General features: G+C 42.3%; 1 protein-coding gene across 4 annotated transcripts in view; it reads left to right on the top strand.

Annotated features, from left to right (window-relative positions):
• Positions 1-1725: 1725 nt before the first annotated feature.
• ABCA5 (ATP binding cassette subfamily A member 5) overlaps positions 1726-15946 on the top strand; it is a 50091-nt gene continuing 35870 nt past the window's right edge. The window contains exons 1-5 of one of the 4 annotated variants that reach the window (XM_038157293.1): positions 1726-1848; positions 5309-5443; positions 7049-7164; positions 9675-9879; positions 15248-15406. In XM_038157293.1, coding sequence (XP_038013221.1) covers positions 7060-7164; positions 9675-9879; positions 15248-15406 — 469 coding nt within the window. In that variant the 5' untranslated portion in view covers positions 1726-1848; positions 5309-5443; positions 7049-7059. Of the gene's footprint in view, positions 1849-5308; positions 5444-7048; positions 7165-8358; positions 8409-9674; positions 9880-10528; positions 10560-15247; positions 15407-15946 lie in introns of those variants that run through there. The other 3 variants (XM_038157294.1, XM_038157296.1, XM_038157297.1) reach the window with 3 other exon arrangements.

Below are 15946 nucleotides of genomic sequence, written 5' to 3'. Positions count from 1 at the left end.
GCTGTGCTGACAGAGCTTGGTCACTGCTGTGCTGATCCTCGTGGACAAACGAACCCCAACAAGGAATTCCCAAGCCCTGCAGGGATCTGAGCAGTGAATCCCTGCTGGAGCAGCAGCTGCTGGGTGTTTTCCTGAGCATGGATGAGCAGGATTCAGGACTCCTGCTGAGCTCAGCCTCTCCCAGCAGCTCACAGGAGGCACTTGGAACATCAGAGCACGTGGGGCTGTGCTCAGATTGTGCTTCTAGCAGCGGGAACAGAGTGATGAACAAACAGCTCTGTGGGGCTGATCACAGCCCAAAGGCAGCAAAAGGCCCATCCCGAGGGGGACAGGGATTCCAGAGGGGGAATAACTCCGTGGGAAGCATCACAGGAACCGGCACCCCTCTGGAAATGGCAGGAATTCAGTTTTGCTATTCTGGGCAGCGTTTTCAATGCTTTAATTACATTTTGGGGGATGGAATAAAATCCTGCTGACCTTGTGGATGCAGGCAGGAGCTGGGAGCAGTGGATGGAGCGAGGCAGCTCCTGCCCAACCTCAAACCTCCCAGCACATTTTCCAGCCCCTTTCCTCTGCTCCCCACCGAGGTTGTGCTGGGAGGTGGAAAGGGGCTGCAGAAAGAAGGGGGTCACTTGCACGATGGGGTCTCTGGAAAAGGGGTCCTCAGGAGGGATGGGGTCATTTGGAGGATGGGGTCCCTGGAAAATGGGGTCCTCAGGAAGGATGGGGTCACTGATAGGATGGGGTCCCTAGAAAAGGGGTCCTCAGGAGGGATGGGGTCACCTGGAGGATGGGGTCCCTGGAAAATGGGGTCCTCAGGAAGGATGGGGTCAACCAGGGGAGAGAATCCTTGGAAGGGGGGGGGGGTTCCTTGAAGGGGGGCACCTGGAGGATGGAGATGCCTGGGAGGGAGGATCATCCAGAGACTGGGGTCCTCGGGAGGGATGGGGTCACTGATAGGATGGGGTCCCTGGGAAAGGGGTTCTCAGGAGGGATGGGGTCACCAGGGGGATGGGGTCCATGGGGAGCAGTGTCCCTGCGAGGGAAGGGGTCCCGCGCCCTCAGGAGGGAAGGAAAGGGGGTCCCTGGATCGGGGGTATCCCGGGAGGGGCGGAAGGTCAGCAGCAGGGAGGGGTCCGGCACTGCGGGCTGGCCCGGGGGCGGCGCGGGCGGGGGCACCGGGGGCACCGGCAGGTACCGGGAGGTACCGGGGATACCGGGGGCACCGGGGGTACCGAGGGGTACTGGGGGTACCGGGGATACCGGGGGTACCGGCGGGGTTCAGGGAGTACCGGGAGGTACCAGGAGGTACCGGGGGGTACTGGGGGTACCGGGGATACCGGGGATACCGGGGGTACCGGGGATACCGGGGGCACCGGCGGGGTTCAGGGGGTACCGGAGGTACCGGGAGGTACCGGGGGTGTGCCAGCGGGGTTCGGGGGGTACCGGGGAGTACCGGGAGGTACCGGGGAATACAGGAGGGTACCGGGAGGTACAGGGGGGTACCGGGAGTACTGGGGGGTACCGGCGGGTTCAGGGGGGTACCGGCAGGGTTCGGCGGGTACCGGGGGGTACTGGCGGGGTTCGGGGGTTCGGGGGGTTCGGGCTCTGCCGGCTCCGCTGCCGTGGGGGCGGTCCCGGGCCGGGGGGCGGTGGCAGGAGCGGGGCCCGGCCCCCCCGGCTCGGGTGGGACGGGAAGGGGAAGGAGCGGAGAGGAAGAGGAGGAGTTGGGCTGCACCTGGGGCGCGGCGCTGCTCGCCCGGGGCTGGGGCAGCCGAGCCGGCGGGGCTGGGCGCGGAACGGCGAGAAAAGCGCATTCCCAGGGACCTGGAGCGGGGGAAAAGGGAGGTGAGGAAAGCAGGGGTGTCCTCCCTGGGAGACACGCGGGTACCCGCGGCTGGGGCGCGGTGGGGATGCCGGAGGGTGCTGGGGATGCTCAGAAGATGCTCAGGGATGCAGGGGGGATGCTCAGGGATGCAGGAGGATGCTCAGGGATGCAGGGGCATGCTCGGGGATGCAGGGGCATGCTCGGGGATGCTCAGGGATGTTAGTGATGCTCGGGCATGCTCAGGTATGTAGGAGAATGCTCGGGGATGCTCAGGGATGTTGGTGATGCTCAGAGGATGCTCAGGCATGCAGGAGGATGCTCGAGGATGTTCAGGGGTGCAGGAGGACGCTCAGGTATGCGGGAGGATGCTCGGGATGCTCAGGGATGCAGGGCCATGCTCGGGGATGCTCAGGGATGTTGGTAATGCTCAGAGGATGCTCAGGCATGCAGGAGGATGCTCGGGAATGTTAAGGGATGCTGGGGATGCTCGAGGATGTTCAGGGGTGCAGGAGGACGCTCAGGGATGCAGGGGCATGCTCGGGGATGCTCAGGGATGCAGGAGAATGCTCGGGCATGCTCAGGTATGTAGGAGAATGCTCGGGGATGCTCAGGGATGTTGGTGATGCTCAGAGGATGCTCAGGCATGCAGGAGGATGCTCGAGGATGTTCAGGGGTGCAGGAGGACGCTCAGGGATGCGGGAGGATGCTCGGGGATGTGCAGGCATGCAGGGGATGCTCAGGGATGCTGGGGATGCTCAGAGGATGCTCAGGGATGCAGGAGGATGCTGAGGATGCTGCGGGAGCCGTGCGGGGACAGCCCGACCCGGCTCTGCTCCGTGTCATTCCTTGTCCCCGCAGGGAGGCAGGGATGAGTTTGGAGGGAAGGGATTTGCAGCCCCGAGCAGGGCGGGGGTTCTCCTTGGGGCTGATACGGGAGAAAATTCAGATCAGGGAGAAAATTCAGAAAAGGGAGGAAGTTCAGCCCCTTTTTTCAACTTACCACATAAAGCATCTCCGTTATTGTGTGTTGTTACGGTCACAATTCCAATAACGTAAAGAGCACAGCAGAGTTTTGCTGAAGGACCACCTCTGCTGCTGTCTTGTAGCAGCAAGATCAATAATCTCATTTTCTTGCTGTTCCTCGGGGTTGTTCACTCCTGAGTTGTTTTTGCCTCGAGCTGCAGCTCATTTAGCTGTGGCTGACGCCCCTCTTGTTTGGTTTTCTTTGAGGTTTTGGGGGTTTTTTGGGGTTTTTTTGGCTTGAGAGACAAGGCAAACGTGCTGTGCAGCACTAAGTCACCATGTGACCTTTCAAGCCCGTTGCCAGGTTGGTGCCTGGGAAGGGAGGGGAGGCTTCCCAAGGATCAGCTGAGCAGTATTTAAGAAGCACTGGCATCTCTGGTGTGGAGTTAAAGCCCAAAGCCAGCCTTTCCCTTGAGATGGCTTTGATTGAGATGCCCTCAAGCGTGCCTGTGTCACCCGCTTCCCACAGCAGCACAAATCACAAGGCAGTGCCTGAACTGAGGAGGATTCTCACAGCCTGAGACCATCTTCATTTTATCTGCTACTAACCAATTAAAATGCCTTGGCAGCTTTTTCTGCTCAGCCCCTGGGTTCCTTTCCTTCATCTGGAGTTTCAAAGAGGGTTTGGGTTGGTGTTTTTTCCCCCCCAAGTCCAATTTTTCACCCTTCAAGTGATGTTTCTTCAGTGTCCTTCATCGCTCTGTAGCCTCCGTGGAGGTGGCAGGTGTAAGATGAAAAATTAATTAAGATTCTTCAAATGACCCTTCCTCCAACCTGGCTGACGTCAATGAAAGCATGGCAGAGTTCCAGTGGAGATGTGGGAGTATTTTGGGTTTTAGAAGTGGATAGAAAATAATTAGAGAAAAACAGTGACTGGCACTGGTGATTGAATCTTGTTAAATCATCTTTGCCAGGTTTGGGGGGTTAATTAAAATATTATTATTATTATTATTATTATAATAAATTATTTAAAATATTGTGGCTGAAGGAAGGGGTTGCTGGGTTAGACCCTCGTGTTGAGAGGGGCCCTTGGTGGAGTTTTATTCCTGGGAATGCTCGTGGAATGTGCAAACAGTGGCACTTGCAGGGCATGCTGCGAGCAGAGGGGAGAAGCACAGTGATTTTCATGACCTGTAAGCAAGAACTGCTGCTTTTGATTATTTTTCAAACACTCTGCTGTCACTGGGAAGGGTTTTTTTGCTCGAAAATATCCAGAGGAGTTGTACTCATTTTTCCTGCGGGGCTTGGTGTTGAAGCATTTTGTAGTCGGATTTTTTTTTTTTTTTAAGCAAAATATTTTTTTACTTTTAGTTTTTGAAGTAGTGTCAGTGTGAGGGCAGCACTCTGGGCTGGAGGTGGGATTCCTTCCCAGCAATTCTCTTGCAAGGATTGAATCCCACATCCCTCATGGAGTCACTGCTCCATGAAGGACCCCAGAGCCAGCCTGGGAGTGGGAATTTGGTTCCTTTTAGCCCCTTTTCCCTCTTCTCATCCCTTCCTTGCTCAGCCAGGCTCTGTGTATAAAATATTTGTGTATTTATAGTGGTGTTGACATCTGAGGAACTTCCTGTGTCCCGCTACTGAGGTGATGTCTGTGCTCCAAAAAAAGATTTCCCCCGTTAAAACCCAGCCAGGGAAGGAAGTTTGAGCCATGTGGTGTCTGACAGATAACTGAGAGCCCGGAGCTCTGCCCCAGCAGCATCAGCCCGCTGCTGGAAGGAGTGCTGGGAGCTGGAAAGCTGGAATATGGACAAATTCCACACTCTCCACTGGGTTTTGGCTGGAGGGTTGAGGAATTACTCAGTTTCTTGTTGGAATTTTGGCTGCTGAGAATTTGAGACTCTCTGTGCTGCCAGGCTCTGACCCCCAGGAGAACACTGCACTGACCTGAGGCCGTGGAGAAGCTCCCAAAATTGATTCATAGCGCTGGGATTGCGGGTGTGGAGTTGGTTAGAAGTGTGTGATGTCACAGGGTGGAAAATTAAAGCTTGGAGTTTTGGAGTATAGTAGTGTGTGTGAAGCGGGATGGAGGTTTTGGGGCAGGGGCTGCTCCTTCTTCTTCACCTTCTTCTCCATGGTTTGGGTGGTTTTGTGTCATTGGATAAAAAGTCCCCATTGCAGGGCACGGGTGGTTGGTTATTGGGTTAAAAGTGAAAATAATTTAGGTTTCATTTGTTAACTGGACAGTTTATCCTTCAAAGGCCTTGTGGAGAGATAGTTATAGCCATTTTGTGCCCTGGTAGTGAAATACTGCAGAACTCACCCCTTGTGAGACTGATAAGAAATAATAAACATCTGCGTCTGAACACGAAATATCATCTGCAGAGCTCCAATCCTGACCTCGACAGAGGCAGAAGAGAAGCCCAAAGCCAGCAGTTTGTCACTGGTGTTGCTGGAGCTGGGCTTGGTGCCGCCTGTCCCCTCTGAGCAGCTCCTGCTCTTGTCTCACCCTCCCAGGTGAAATGTCCCAACGCTCCCAGCTGGGGAAGCAGAGGGAGCTGGAGACTGAGCGCTGACTGCCAGCGTCAGGCAGCAAAAAGGGTGACAAAACCCAGGAGAGGAGAGCCCTTGCAGCCCCCCAGCCCTCCCCAGGTACGTGCAGCCATCGCCCGGAAGAACATTTCCCACTTAATTCCAGTTATGAATTTCATTTCTTCCCTCTCCCCACGGCCGCGTGCGGCGCTGGCTGGGGGCGATGGAAAGGTTCGGAAGGGCTGAAGGAGGAGCGAGTGGAGCTGGCCGTGCTCCAGCAGGGAAGGGGGTTACTCACACCCAATTGCACAGCTCGCCCCGGGCAGCTGGCTGCTCTCCCTGCGCTGGCTCAGCTCCTGCCGGCAGCCCGCAGCGCTGCTCACGGAAATTGCTGGGACTGGGATCCACGTGGGAAAAATGGAAATAAGTGAGGACTAGGGAGTTGGCCCAGAGCTGGTCCTGCCCTGGGGTGGAGGGATGGCTCCAGGGTGTCCTGGGGCATCTTCAGCCCAAATTCCCAGCTGGGTTCCCAATTGCTCTCATTCCCAATTGCCAGTTTCTCTCATTCCCAATTGCTCTCATTCCCAATTGCCAGTTTCTCTCATTCCCAATTCCCAATTGCTCTCATTCCCAATTGCCAGTTTCTCTCATTCCCAATTCCCAATTGCTTTCATTCCCATTCCCAGTCTTTCCCATTCCCATCTCTCCCATTCCCAGTCTCTCCCAATCCCAGTCTCTCCCAATCCCATTCTCTCCCGTTCCCAGTCTCTCCCGTTCCCAATCCCAGTCTCTCTCATTCCCAGTCTCTCCCATTCCCAGTCTCTCCCAATCCCAGTCTCCTGTTCCCAGTCTCTCCTGTTCCCAGTCCCAGTCTCTCCCATTCCCAGTCTCCCATTCCCAGTCTCCCGTTCCTGGGAGACCCTCAAGCCGTTCCTGTCCCCGCTATTCCGGTGGTGCTGAGCGATCCCGGCGGTGCTGAGTGATCCCGGCGGTGCTGAGCGATCCCCGCAGTGCTCAGTGATCCCGGCGGTGCTGAGTGATCCCGGCGGTGCTGAGTGATCCCGGCGGTGCTGAGTGATCCCGGCGGTGCTGAGCGATCCCGGCGGTGCTCAGCGATCCCGGTGGTGCTCAGTTATCCCAGCAGTGCTGAGCGATCCCGGCGGTGCTGAGCGATCCCGGCGGTGCTCAGCAATCCCGGCGGTGCTCAGCGATCCCGGCGGTGCTCAGCGATCCCGGCGGTGCTCAGCGATCCCGGCGGTGCTCAGCGATCCCGGCAGTGCTGAGCGATCCCGGCGGTGCTCAGTAATCCCTGCGGTGCTCAGCGATCCCGGCGGTGCTCAGCGATCCCGGTGGTGCTGAGTGATCCAGCCGGTGCTGAGCGATCCCCGCGGTGCTCAGCGATCCCGGTGGTGCTGAGTGATCCAGCCGGTGCTGAGCGATCCCGGCGGTGCTGAGCGATCCCGGCGGTGCTCAGCGATCCTGGTGGTGCTGAGCGATCCCAGCGGTGCTGAGCGATCCCGGCGGTGCTCAGCGATCCCAGCGGTGCTGAGCGATCCCGGCGGTGCTCAGTGATCCCGGCGGTGCTCAGCGATCCCAGCGGTGCTCAGTGATCCCGGCGGTGCTCAGCGATCCCGGCGGTGCTGAGCGATCCTGGTGGTGCTGAGCGCCTCCGGCCTCGGCTGGGAATGGTTCTGTGCTTTGACAGCAATCCGTGTTTCCCTGCAGGCAGGCTGAGGATGGCCCCGGCTGCGCCCAGGGACGCCGGCGTGTGGAGGCAGACGCGCGCTCTGCTCTTCAAGAACTGGCTGGTCAAGTGCAGGACCAAGAAGAGCAGCGTGCAGGTCAGGGTAGCCGCGCGGCGCCGGCGCTCCGGCGCTCCCAAACCCCCGCAGAAAAGCTGGGCTGTGATCCCAAAGCTCAGGAGGCCGCACGCTCTGCTCTGAATTTGGGGCTGAAAAAGGCTTTTTGAAAGGAGTTTTGATTGAAAAATATGCTAATGTGTAAGGCTTTAGCTAGATAAAACCCCTGGATATTCAATTATATCTGTTTATTAATATATATCTATAATTATGCATATTATATGACATAATAAATATATATTATAATATACTAGAATTATATATTACATTACTATATCTGTATATATTATATAATCATATAAATATATAAATATACAAATATATTTATATATAAATATATAGATATATAAATATATAAATATATAAATAATTAGATTATTATATAATTATATAAACATATAAATAAAGTATATTATTATAAATATGTAATATATCATATATAATAAATACAATTATTTATTTAATAAATATGCAATTACGTCACAATTAAATAAATATTTTAAAATTAGTTATATCATTACTTACAATATTTATATTATAAATATATAAATATATATTAAAATATGTAATAATTATATATTTTATTTATATAATTTATATAATTCATAAAATAAATGTATTATTTTATATATTTAATATATCTTTAATAAATATATAATTATTTCTTTGATAGATATGCAATTCCACATTATAAATATAATATCTATAATTCTATGTATTTATAAATATATCACTATACAATATATAACATATAGTAACACAGTTTTGTTATATAATATGTGTATTATATTTATTATATATAAATATTATATTTATTATATATTTGTAAATATATCTATTTAAAAGAGTATATTAATGAATATATTAGTAAATTATATCACCTGGTATATACTACATATCAGCTCGTCATTAATATTCTAATTATGTTCAAATACTGTATCAATCAGTGCATTAGTAAATTTATTGATATGGTCATTAATATTAAATATACACTCTAGTCCATATTATACCTATTAATCACATCAATAACAATACATTATTTAAAATATCCTTCAATATTCCCAGCTCCGTGCCCTTCAAAGGCTTCCGCAGCTGTGACCGCGCTGAAACGTGAGCTCAGGCCTCCTCAGAAGAGTTATTTCTCTTTTTTCAAAGCTCTATTTCTCTTTTTTCAAGGATTTCTTTCTCTTTTCTCCTGTGTCTGGAGGATTTGATGACCGTTTAAGGTGAATTTTGATGATTGGTGACCCTTTGAGGTGAATTTTGATGATTGGTGACCCTTTGAGGTGAATTTTGATGATTTGATGACCCTTTGAGGTGAATTTCCGTAATTTGATGACCCTGTGAGCTGAATTTTGATGATTTGGTGACCCTTTGAGATGAGTTTTGAAGATCTGGTGACCCTTTGAGATGAGTTTCAATGATTTGATGACCCTTTGATGTGAATTTTGATGCTTTGGTGACCCTTTGAGGTGATTTTTGATTATTTGGTGATCCTTTGAGCTGAATTTCCATAATTTGGTGACCCATTGAGGTGAATTTCGATGATTTGATGACCCTGTGAGCTGAGTTTTGATGATTTGGTGACCCTTTGCTGTGAATTTTGTTGATTTGATGACCCTTTGAGGGGAATTTTTATGATTTGATGACCCTTTAATGTAATTTTTGATGATTTGATGACCCTTTGAGATGAGTTTCAATGATTGATGACCCATTGAGGTGAATTTTGATGGTTTGGTGACCTTTTGAGGTGATTTTTGATTATTTGGTGACCCTTTGAGCTGAGTTTTGATGATTTGGTGATCCTTTGATGTGAATTTTTGATAATTTGATGAACTGTTGAGGTGAATTTTGATGATTTGGCGACCCTTTGAAATGAATTTTGACGATTTGATGACCCTTTGAGGTGAATTTCCATAATTTGATGACCCTGTGAGCTGAGTTTTGATGATTTGCTGGCCCTTTGAGCTGAGTTTTGATGAATTTATTTCACTCTTTCAGATACTGAATTTTAAAATAATTCAATTTTTTTGGTACAGGAGGTGCTTTTCCCACTATTTCTCCCGTTCTTCTGATCCTGATGAGCACATCATGAAATTTTTTGACCCTTTGAAATACTGAATTTTGAAATAATTCCATTTTTTTTCATGCGGGAGGTGCTTTCCCTGTTGTTTTTCTACTTCTGGCTGATCCTGATGAGCACATCATGAGATTTTTGATACTTTCAGATACTCAATTTTGAAATATTTGATTTTTTTTCATCCAGGAAGTGCTTTTCCCACTATTTCTCCCATTCTGGCTGATCCTGATGAGTACATAATGAAATTTTTTGACCCTTTGAGATACTGAATTTTAAAATAATTCCATTTTTTTGGTACAGGAGCTGCTTTCCCCTCTGTTCTTCCTCTTCTGGCTGCTTCTGATGAGCACATCATGAATTTTTTCGACCCTTAAAAACACCGAATTTTAAAATATTCCATTTTTTCCTGCAGGAAGTGCTTTTCCCCCTGTTCTTCCTCTTCTGGCTGATCCTGATGAGCATGATGCACCCTCACCGGAGGTACGACGAGGTGCCCAACACGGACCTGGGTCCCCTGGACCCCTCGGTGCTGGTGAACTTTGTCATCGGCTACACCCCCCCCACGGCCCTGGCTCGGGAGATCATGAAGAAAGTGGCTCTGGACAACTTTGAGGATGGTATTCCCACCCTAAATCTTGATTTTTTCCCAATTATATCATGTTGGAACTTGTGTTTGAATGGGGAGGTCGGTGCTGCTGTTAATAGGAAAAATCGGAATTTTTCTGAGGAAGGAATGTGAAGCTGTTGGGATTTTTTGTTGATTTTTAGGGGTTTTTTGGTTGATTTTTAGGGGGTTTTTTGTTGATTTTTAGGGGTTTTTTTGTTGATTTTTAGGGGATTTTTGTTGTTAATTTTTGTGGGATTTTTTGTTGATTTTTGGGGTTTTTTGTGAATTTTTAGTGGATTTTTTGTTAATTTTTAGGGGTTTTTTGAGTGGGTTTGTGGAGTTTTTTTTCTGATTTTCTGGAGGTTTTTTATGGTATTTATAGGGTTTTAACAGGGTATTATAGGGTATTTATGGGGTTGTATTTATAGGTTTTTTTCCTTGGTGTAAGGATTTTTTGGTTGGTTTTGGTGCCCTTTGCTCTTTGGGGGTTTCTTTCTGGTTTTAGGGTTTGTTTGCTTGGTTTTATGGGTTTTTGATTGGTTGTAGGGATTTTTCTGCTTTTTTAGGGTTTTTTCTTTGGGTTTTGGGTATTTTTTTCCTGATTTTGGGGTTTTTTTTCGGGTTTTGGGCCACCCCCAGCCCTGGCTCAGGAAATCATGAAGAAAGTGGCTCTGGACAACTTTGAGGATGGTATTCCCACCCTAAATCTTGATTTTTTTTCCCAATTATATCATGTTGGAACTTGTGTTTGAATGGGGAGGTCGGTGCTGCTCTTAATAGGAAAAATCTGAATTTTTCAGAGGAGGGAATGTGAAACCGTTGGGATTTTTTTGTTGATTTTTGGGTTTTTTTGTGAATTTTTAGTGGATTTTTTGGTGATTTTGGGGTTTTTTTGTGAATTTTCAGTGGATTTTTCGGTGATTTTTAAGGATTTTTGTTAATTTTAGGGGTTTTTTGTTGATTTTTAGGGTTTTTTTGTAAATTTTTAGGGGTTTTTTGTTGATTTTTGGGGGTTTTGTTTCTTTTTAGGGGTTTTATGTTTATTTTTAGGGTTTTTTGTTAATTTTTGTGGGTTTTTTTCTGATTTTATGGAGTTTTTAATGGTATTTATAGGGTTTCAACCGGGTATTATAAGCTATTTATGGGGTTATATTTACAGGTTTTTTTCCTTGGTATTTGGGGTTTTTTGGTCAGCTTGGGGTTTTTTCTGGTTTTATGGGGTTTTCTTCCTCGTTATAGGGTTTTTTGTTGATTTTAGGTTTATTTCTTGATTTTGGGGTTTTTTCATATTTTTAAACTTTTTTTGGTTGGTTTTGGGGTTTTTTTTTTGTTTGTATTAGGATATTTTCTCAGTTTTGTGGGGTTTTTTTGTTGGTTATATCAATTTTTGCTTGCTGTTGCTGTTTTTTTGTTGGTTTTTGGGGGGTTTTTTGTTGGTTTTTTGGGGTTTTTTGGGGTTTTTTGTTGGTTTTTTGGGGTTTTTTGGGGTTTTTTGCTGGTTTTTGGGGTTTTTTTCTGGCATACAATATTCTGGCCCTGCCATTTCAAAGCGATTCCATTCCTGGGGCATCCCCAAGGAAAAAAAATCAGCTCTGGGGCCGACTGGTGCCTCCCCTGTGCCATCCTGGGGCACAATAATTCAGATTATTTTCCATCCTGGTGTCGCTATCAAAACAACATTCTTAATTAATTTCATTATTTCATTTTAAATTCATTCTCATCATCACTTTTTCTTTGGAAAAACTAAAACTAAACTTTTTCTTTTGGAAGCCAGTGTTCCTTTTTTCCCTTTCCTCTTGTCATTTTTTAATATTTATTTTGGTTTTGGGGTTTTTTTTTTCCCCTGTTTGGGTTTTTCTCCCCTCTTTGGTTTTTCTTCTTATTTTGTTTTCTGCATATTTATTTGCTTTTTCCCACTTAATGTTTTTTTTTCCATTTGTTTGGGTTAATCCTTGTTTGTTTTTTCTCTTTCTGTTTCATTTGTTTCATTTGTTTGAGGTTTTCTCCCTTTTGTTTGCATTTCTTTCTCATTTGTTTGGGATTTTTTCTCCTTTAATTGTTTTTTTTTCCCACTTGTGTGTTTTTATTCTCATTTGTTTGGGGTTTCTCCCTTTTGTTTGGGTTTCTTTCTCATTTGTTGCAGTTTTTCCTCATTTATTTGGATTTCTTTCTCATGTGTTTGGGGTTTTTCTCATTTATTTGATTTTTTTTCCACTTTTATGCATTTATTTCTCATTTGTTTGGGATTTTTTCTCATTTACTTGGGTTTTTCCTCATTTATTTGCATTTCTTTCTCATTTGTTTGGGTTTTTTTTCTCCTTTATTTGTTTTTTTCCCACCTGTATGTTTTTATTCTCATTTCTTTCAGTTTTTCCTCATTTCTTTGGGCTTTTCCTCATTTATTTGCATTTTTTCCTCATTTTTTGGGGTTTTTTTTCTCATTGATTTGATTTTTTCCACTTGTGTGGTTTTATTCTCATTTGCTTCAGTTTTTCCTCATTTATTTGGGTTTTTCCTCATTTATTTGGGTTTATTTCTCATTTGTTTGGGATTTTTTCTCCTTTATTTGATTTTTTCCCCACATTTATGTTTTTATTCTCATTTGTTTGGGGTTTCTCCCTTTTCTTTGGGTTTCTTTCTCATTTGTTTCAGTTTTTCCTCATTTATTTGCATTTCTTTCTCATTTGCTTGGGTTTTTTCTCATATATTTGATTTTTTGGTATGTTTTTATTCTCATTTGTTTGGGGTTTTTCCCTTTTCTTTGGGTTTCTTTCTCATTTGTTTCAGTTTTCCCTCATTTATTTGGGTTTCTTTCTCATTTGTTTGGGATTTTTTTCTCCTTTATTTGATTATTTTCCCACTTGTATGTTTTCATTCTCATTTGTTTGGGGTTTTTCCCTTTTCTTTGGGTTTCTTTCTCATTTATTTGGGTTTTTCCTCATTTATTTGGGTTTTCCCTCATTTATTTGGGTTTCTTTCTCATTTGTTTGGGATTTTTTTCTCATTTATTTGATTTTTCCCACTTGTATGTTTTTATTCTCATTTTTTTGTGTTTTTTTTCTCATTTATTTAATTTTTTTTCCCCATTTGTGTGGTTTTTTCCTGTTATTTTCTCTTTCTTTAGTTTTTTCCCCCTGCACTTTCCTGCACACCTCACCCCCAGCAAAACCTCATCTCTCCAAACTTCCCGTTTCTTTTTTCACTTTGAGATCTTTCATTCTCTTCTTTAAATTTTTCATCCTTCAATGAAAAAAAAAAAGAAACACTTTGGATCCTCCACCATCGAGTGCCTTCCCTGGGAAACGCTGGGAATAAACCAGGGCAGCCAAAGCACTGGAGCAGCGAAAAATGGGGGGGAAATGGCAGGAGAAATTTGGATTATTCATGTGGATTGTTGGGTTGTTCAGGGGAACATTCCCCCCCGGCACAAGAAGGGACAATTCTGTCAGTAATCGGGGAAGGGTTGGGTGGGAAGGGGCTGCAGAGGCCGGGCAGGGGTCAGGGATTGCTGGGGTGCTGCTGGAAGGGCGGCGTGTTTGTGTTCGGGGCTGGGGCAGGGAACAAATAAAACATCAATGAATATTGGGATTATTATATTATATTACATTATATTATATTATATTATATTATATTATATTGTATTGTATTGTATTGTATTGTATTGTATTGTATTGTATTGTGTTATGTTATGTTATGTTATGTTATGTTATGTTATATACATTATATTATATTGTGTTGTATTATATATTATATATTATATATTATATATTATATATTATATATTATATATTATATATTATATATTATATGTTATATATTATATATTATATATCATATATCATATATCATATATCATAATCATATATCATATATTATATAGTATATATTTTATTATATTATATATATTCTATTATATCATATCATATTATATTAATTAAATTAATTATAGCACATTACAGTACATATATTATATTACATTATATTATATTATATATTATATATTATACTAACTATATTAATTATATCACATTACAGTACATTAATTATATAATATACGATATTGTATTATATTATATAGTATTATACATTATATTATATTATAGTTTATTATAATATTTATATTATATTATATTATAGTATAGTATATTATATTATATTATTTATATTAAATATATCACAGTACATTACATTAATTATATTATATTATATTATATTATATTATATTATATTATATTATATTATATTATATATTTATGTTATATTACATTATATTACATTATAGTATAGTATATTATACTATAGCATAGTACAATATAGTATAAAGTAGTATATTCTATAATATTTTTAATATTCTATAATATTTTTAATATTTTAATAGATTTACTATAATTTAATATGTTTATATTTTAGTGTATTTCTATTTTATTATATAATATATAATATAATATATTATATATATATATATATATATTATATATTATATATTATATGTTATATATTATATATTATATATTATATTACATTATATTACATTATATTATATCACATTTAATTATATTTTATTATATTATGTAGTATACCATAGTATATAATATATATTATATTACATTGTATTATATTATATTATGTTATATTATATTACATTATATTATATTATATTATATTATATTATATTATATTATATTATATTATATTATATTATGTTATATTATGGTATAGTATATTATAGCACAGTATATTATAGTATATTATATTGTAATTTTAATATTATATCATATTTTTAATATTATAATATTAAAATTTATAATAATAGCAATATATTAATACTACTATAATCTTATATTTCTATTTATAGTGTATTTATATTTTCATTATATTATTACATATTTCTATTTATAGTGTGTTTATATTTCCATTATATTATTTATATTTATATTTATATTTATATTTATATTTATATTTATATTTATATTTATAGTGTGTTGATATTTTCACTATATTATTATATATTTATATTTATATTTATAGTGTGTTGATATTTTCACTATATTATTATATTTTATATTTATATTTATAGTGTGTTTATATTTTCATTATATTATTATATTTTTATATTTATATTTATAGTGTGTTTATATTTTCATTATATTATTATCTTTCTATATTTATATTTATAATGTGTTTATCTTTCCATTCTATTATTATATATTTCTATTTATAGTGTATTTATATTTCTGTTACATAATTATATATTTATATTTATATTTATAGTGTGTTTATATTTCCATTCTATTATTATATTCTATTTCTACTATAATATGCTGGTTTCTATTTGCATTCCATTTGAATATTTTATATTTCCATCTGCGTGCCCGCAGGCCTCCTGACAGAGGAGTACCTGAGCGAGGAGGAGCTGGAGGAGGCGAGTGTCCTCAAACCCTCCAACTTCGTGGGGGTGGTGTTCAAGGAGCCCATGTCCTACCAGCTGCGCTTCCGCGACTCCATCGCCATGGCCTCCCTCTACACCGAGTCCCGAGGTGACCCTCACGGGGAAAATCACCCCACATTTTCCTATTTTTGCTTTTTTTCTGGCTTGGTGTTGCATTTGTGGGGTTTGTTGGTGCTGTTATCAGGCAGTGGAGCAGCTCTAACTCAATTTTTTGGGATTTTAACATGACGTGGCCTGTCTTGGAAGGGCTCCTGAAGGTGATGATTCCCTATTTAATAATAAATCCAGATAGTAATAGGCATCCAGAGGTAAACCTGCAGGGAACAGGCTGCAAAATCCAACCACATTTTCCTTTCTTTGCTTTTTTTCTGGCCTGGTGTTGCATTTGTGGGTTTGTTGGTGCTGTTATCGGGCAGTGGAGCAGCTGTAACTCAATTTTTTTGGGATTTTAACGTGGCATGGCCTGGCTTGGAAGGGATCCTGAAGGTGATGGTTCCCTATTTAATAATAAATCAAGATAGTAACAGGAATCCAGAGGTGAACCTGTGAGGGAATAATCAGCCCAAATTTGCCTTTTTGGGTTTTTTCTGGCCTGGTGTGGTGTGTATTGGTTTATGGGTTTGTTGGT

This window comes from Motacilla alba, chromosome 18, assembly GCF_015832195.1.
Source record: "Motacilla alba alba isolate MOTALB_02 chromosome 18, Motacilla_alba_V1.0_pri, whole genome shotgun sequence".
Classification (NCBI taxonomy): domain Eukaryota; kingdom Metazoa; phylum Chordata; class Aves; order Passeriformes; family Motacillidae; genus Motacilla; species Motacilla alba.
This window is presented reverse-complemented; position numbering and strand designations above follow the sequence as displayed.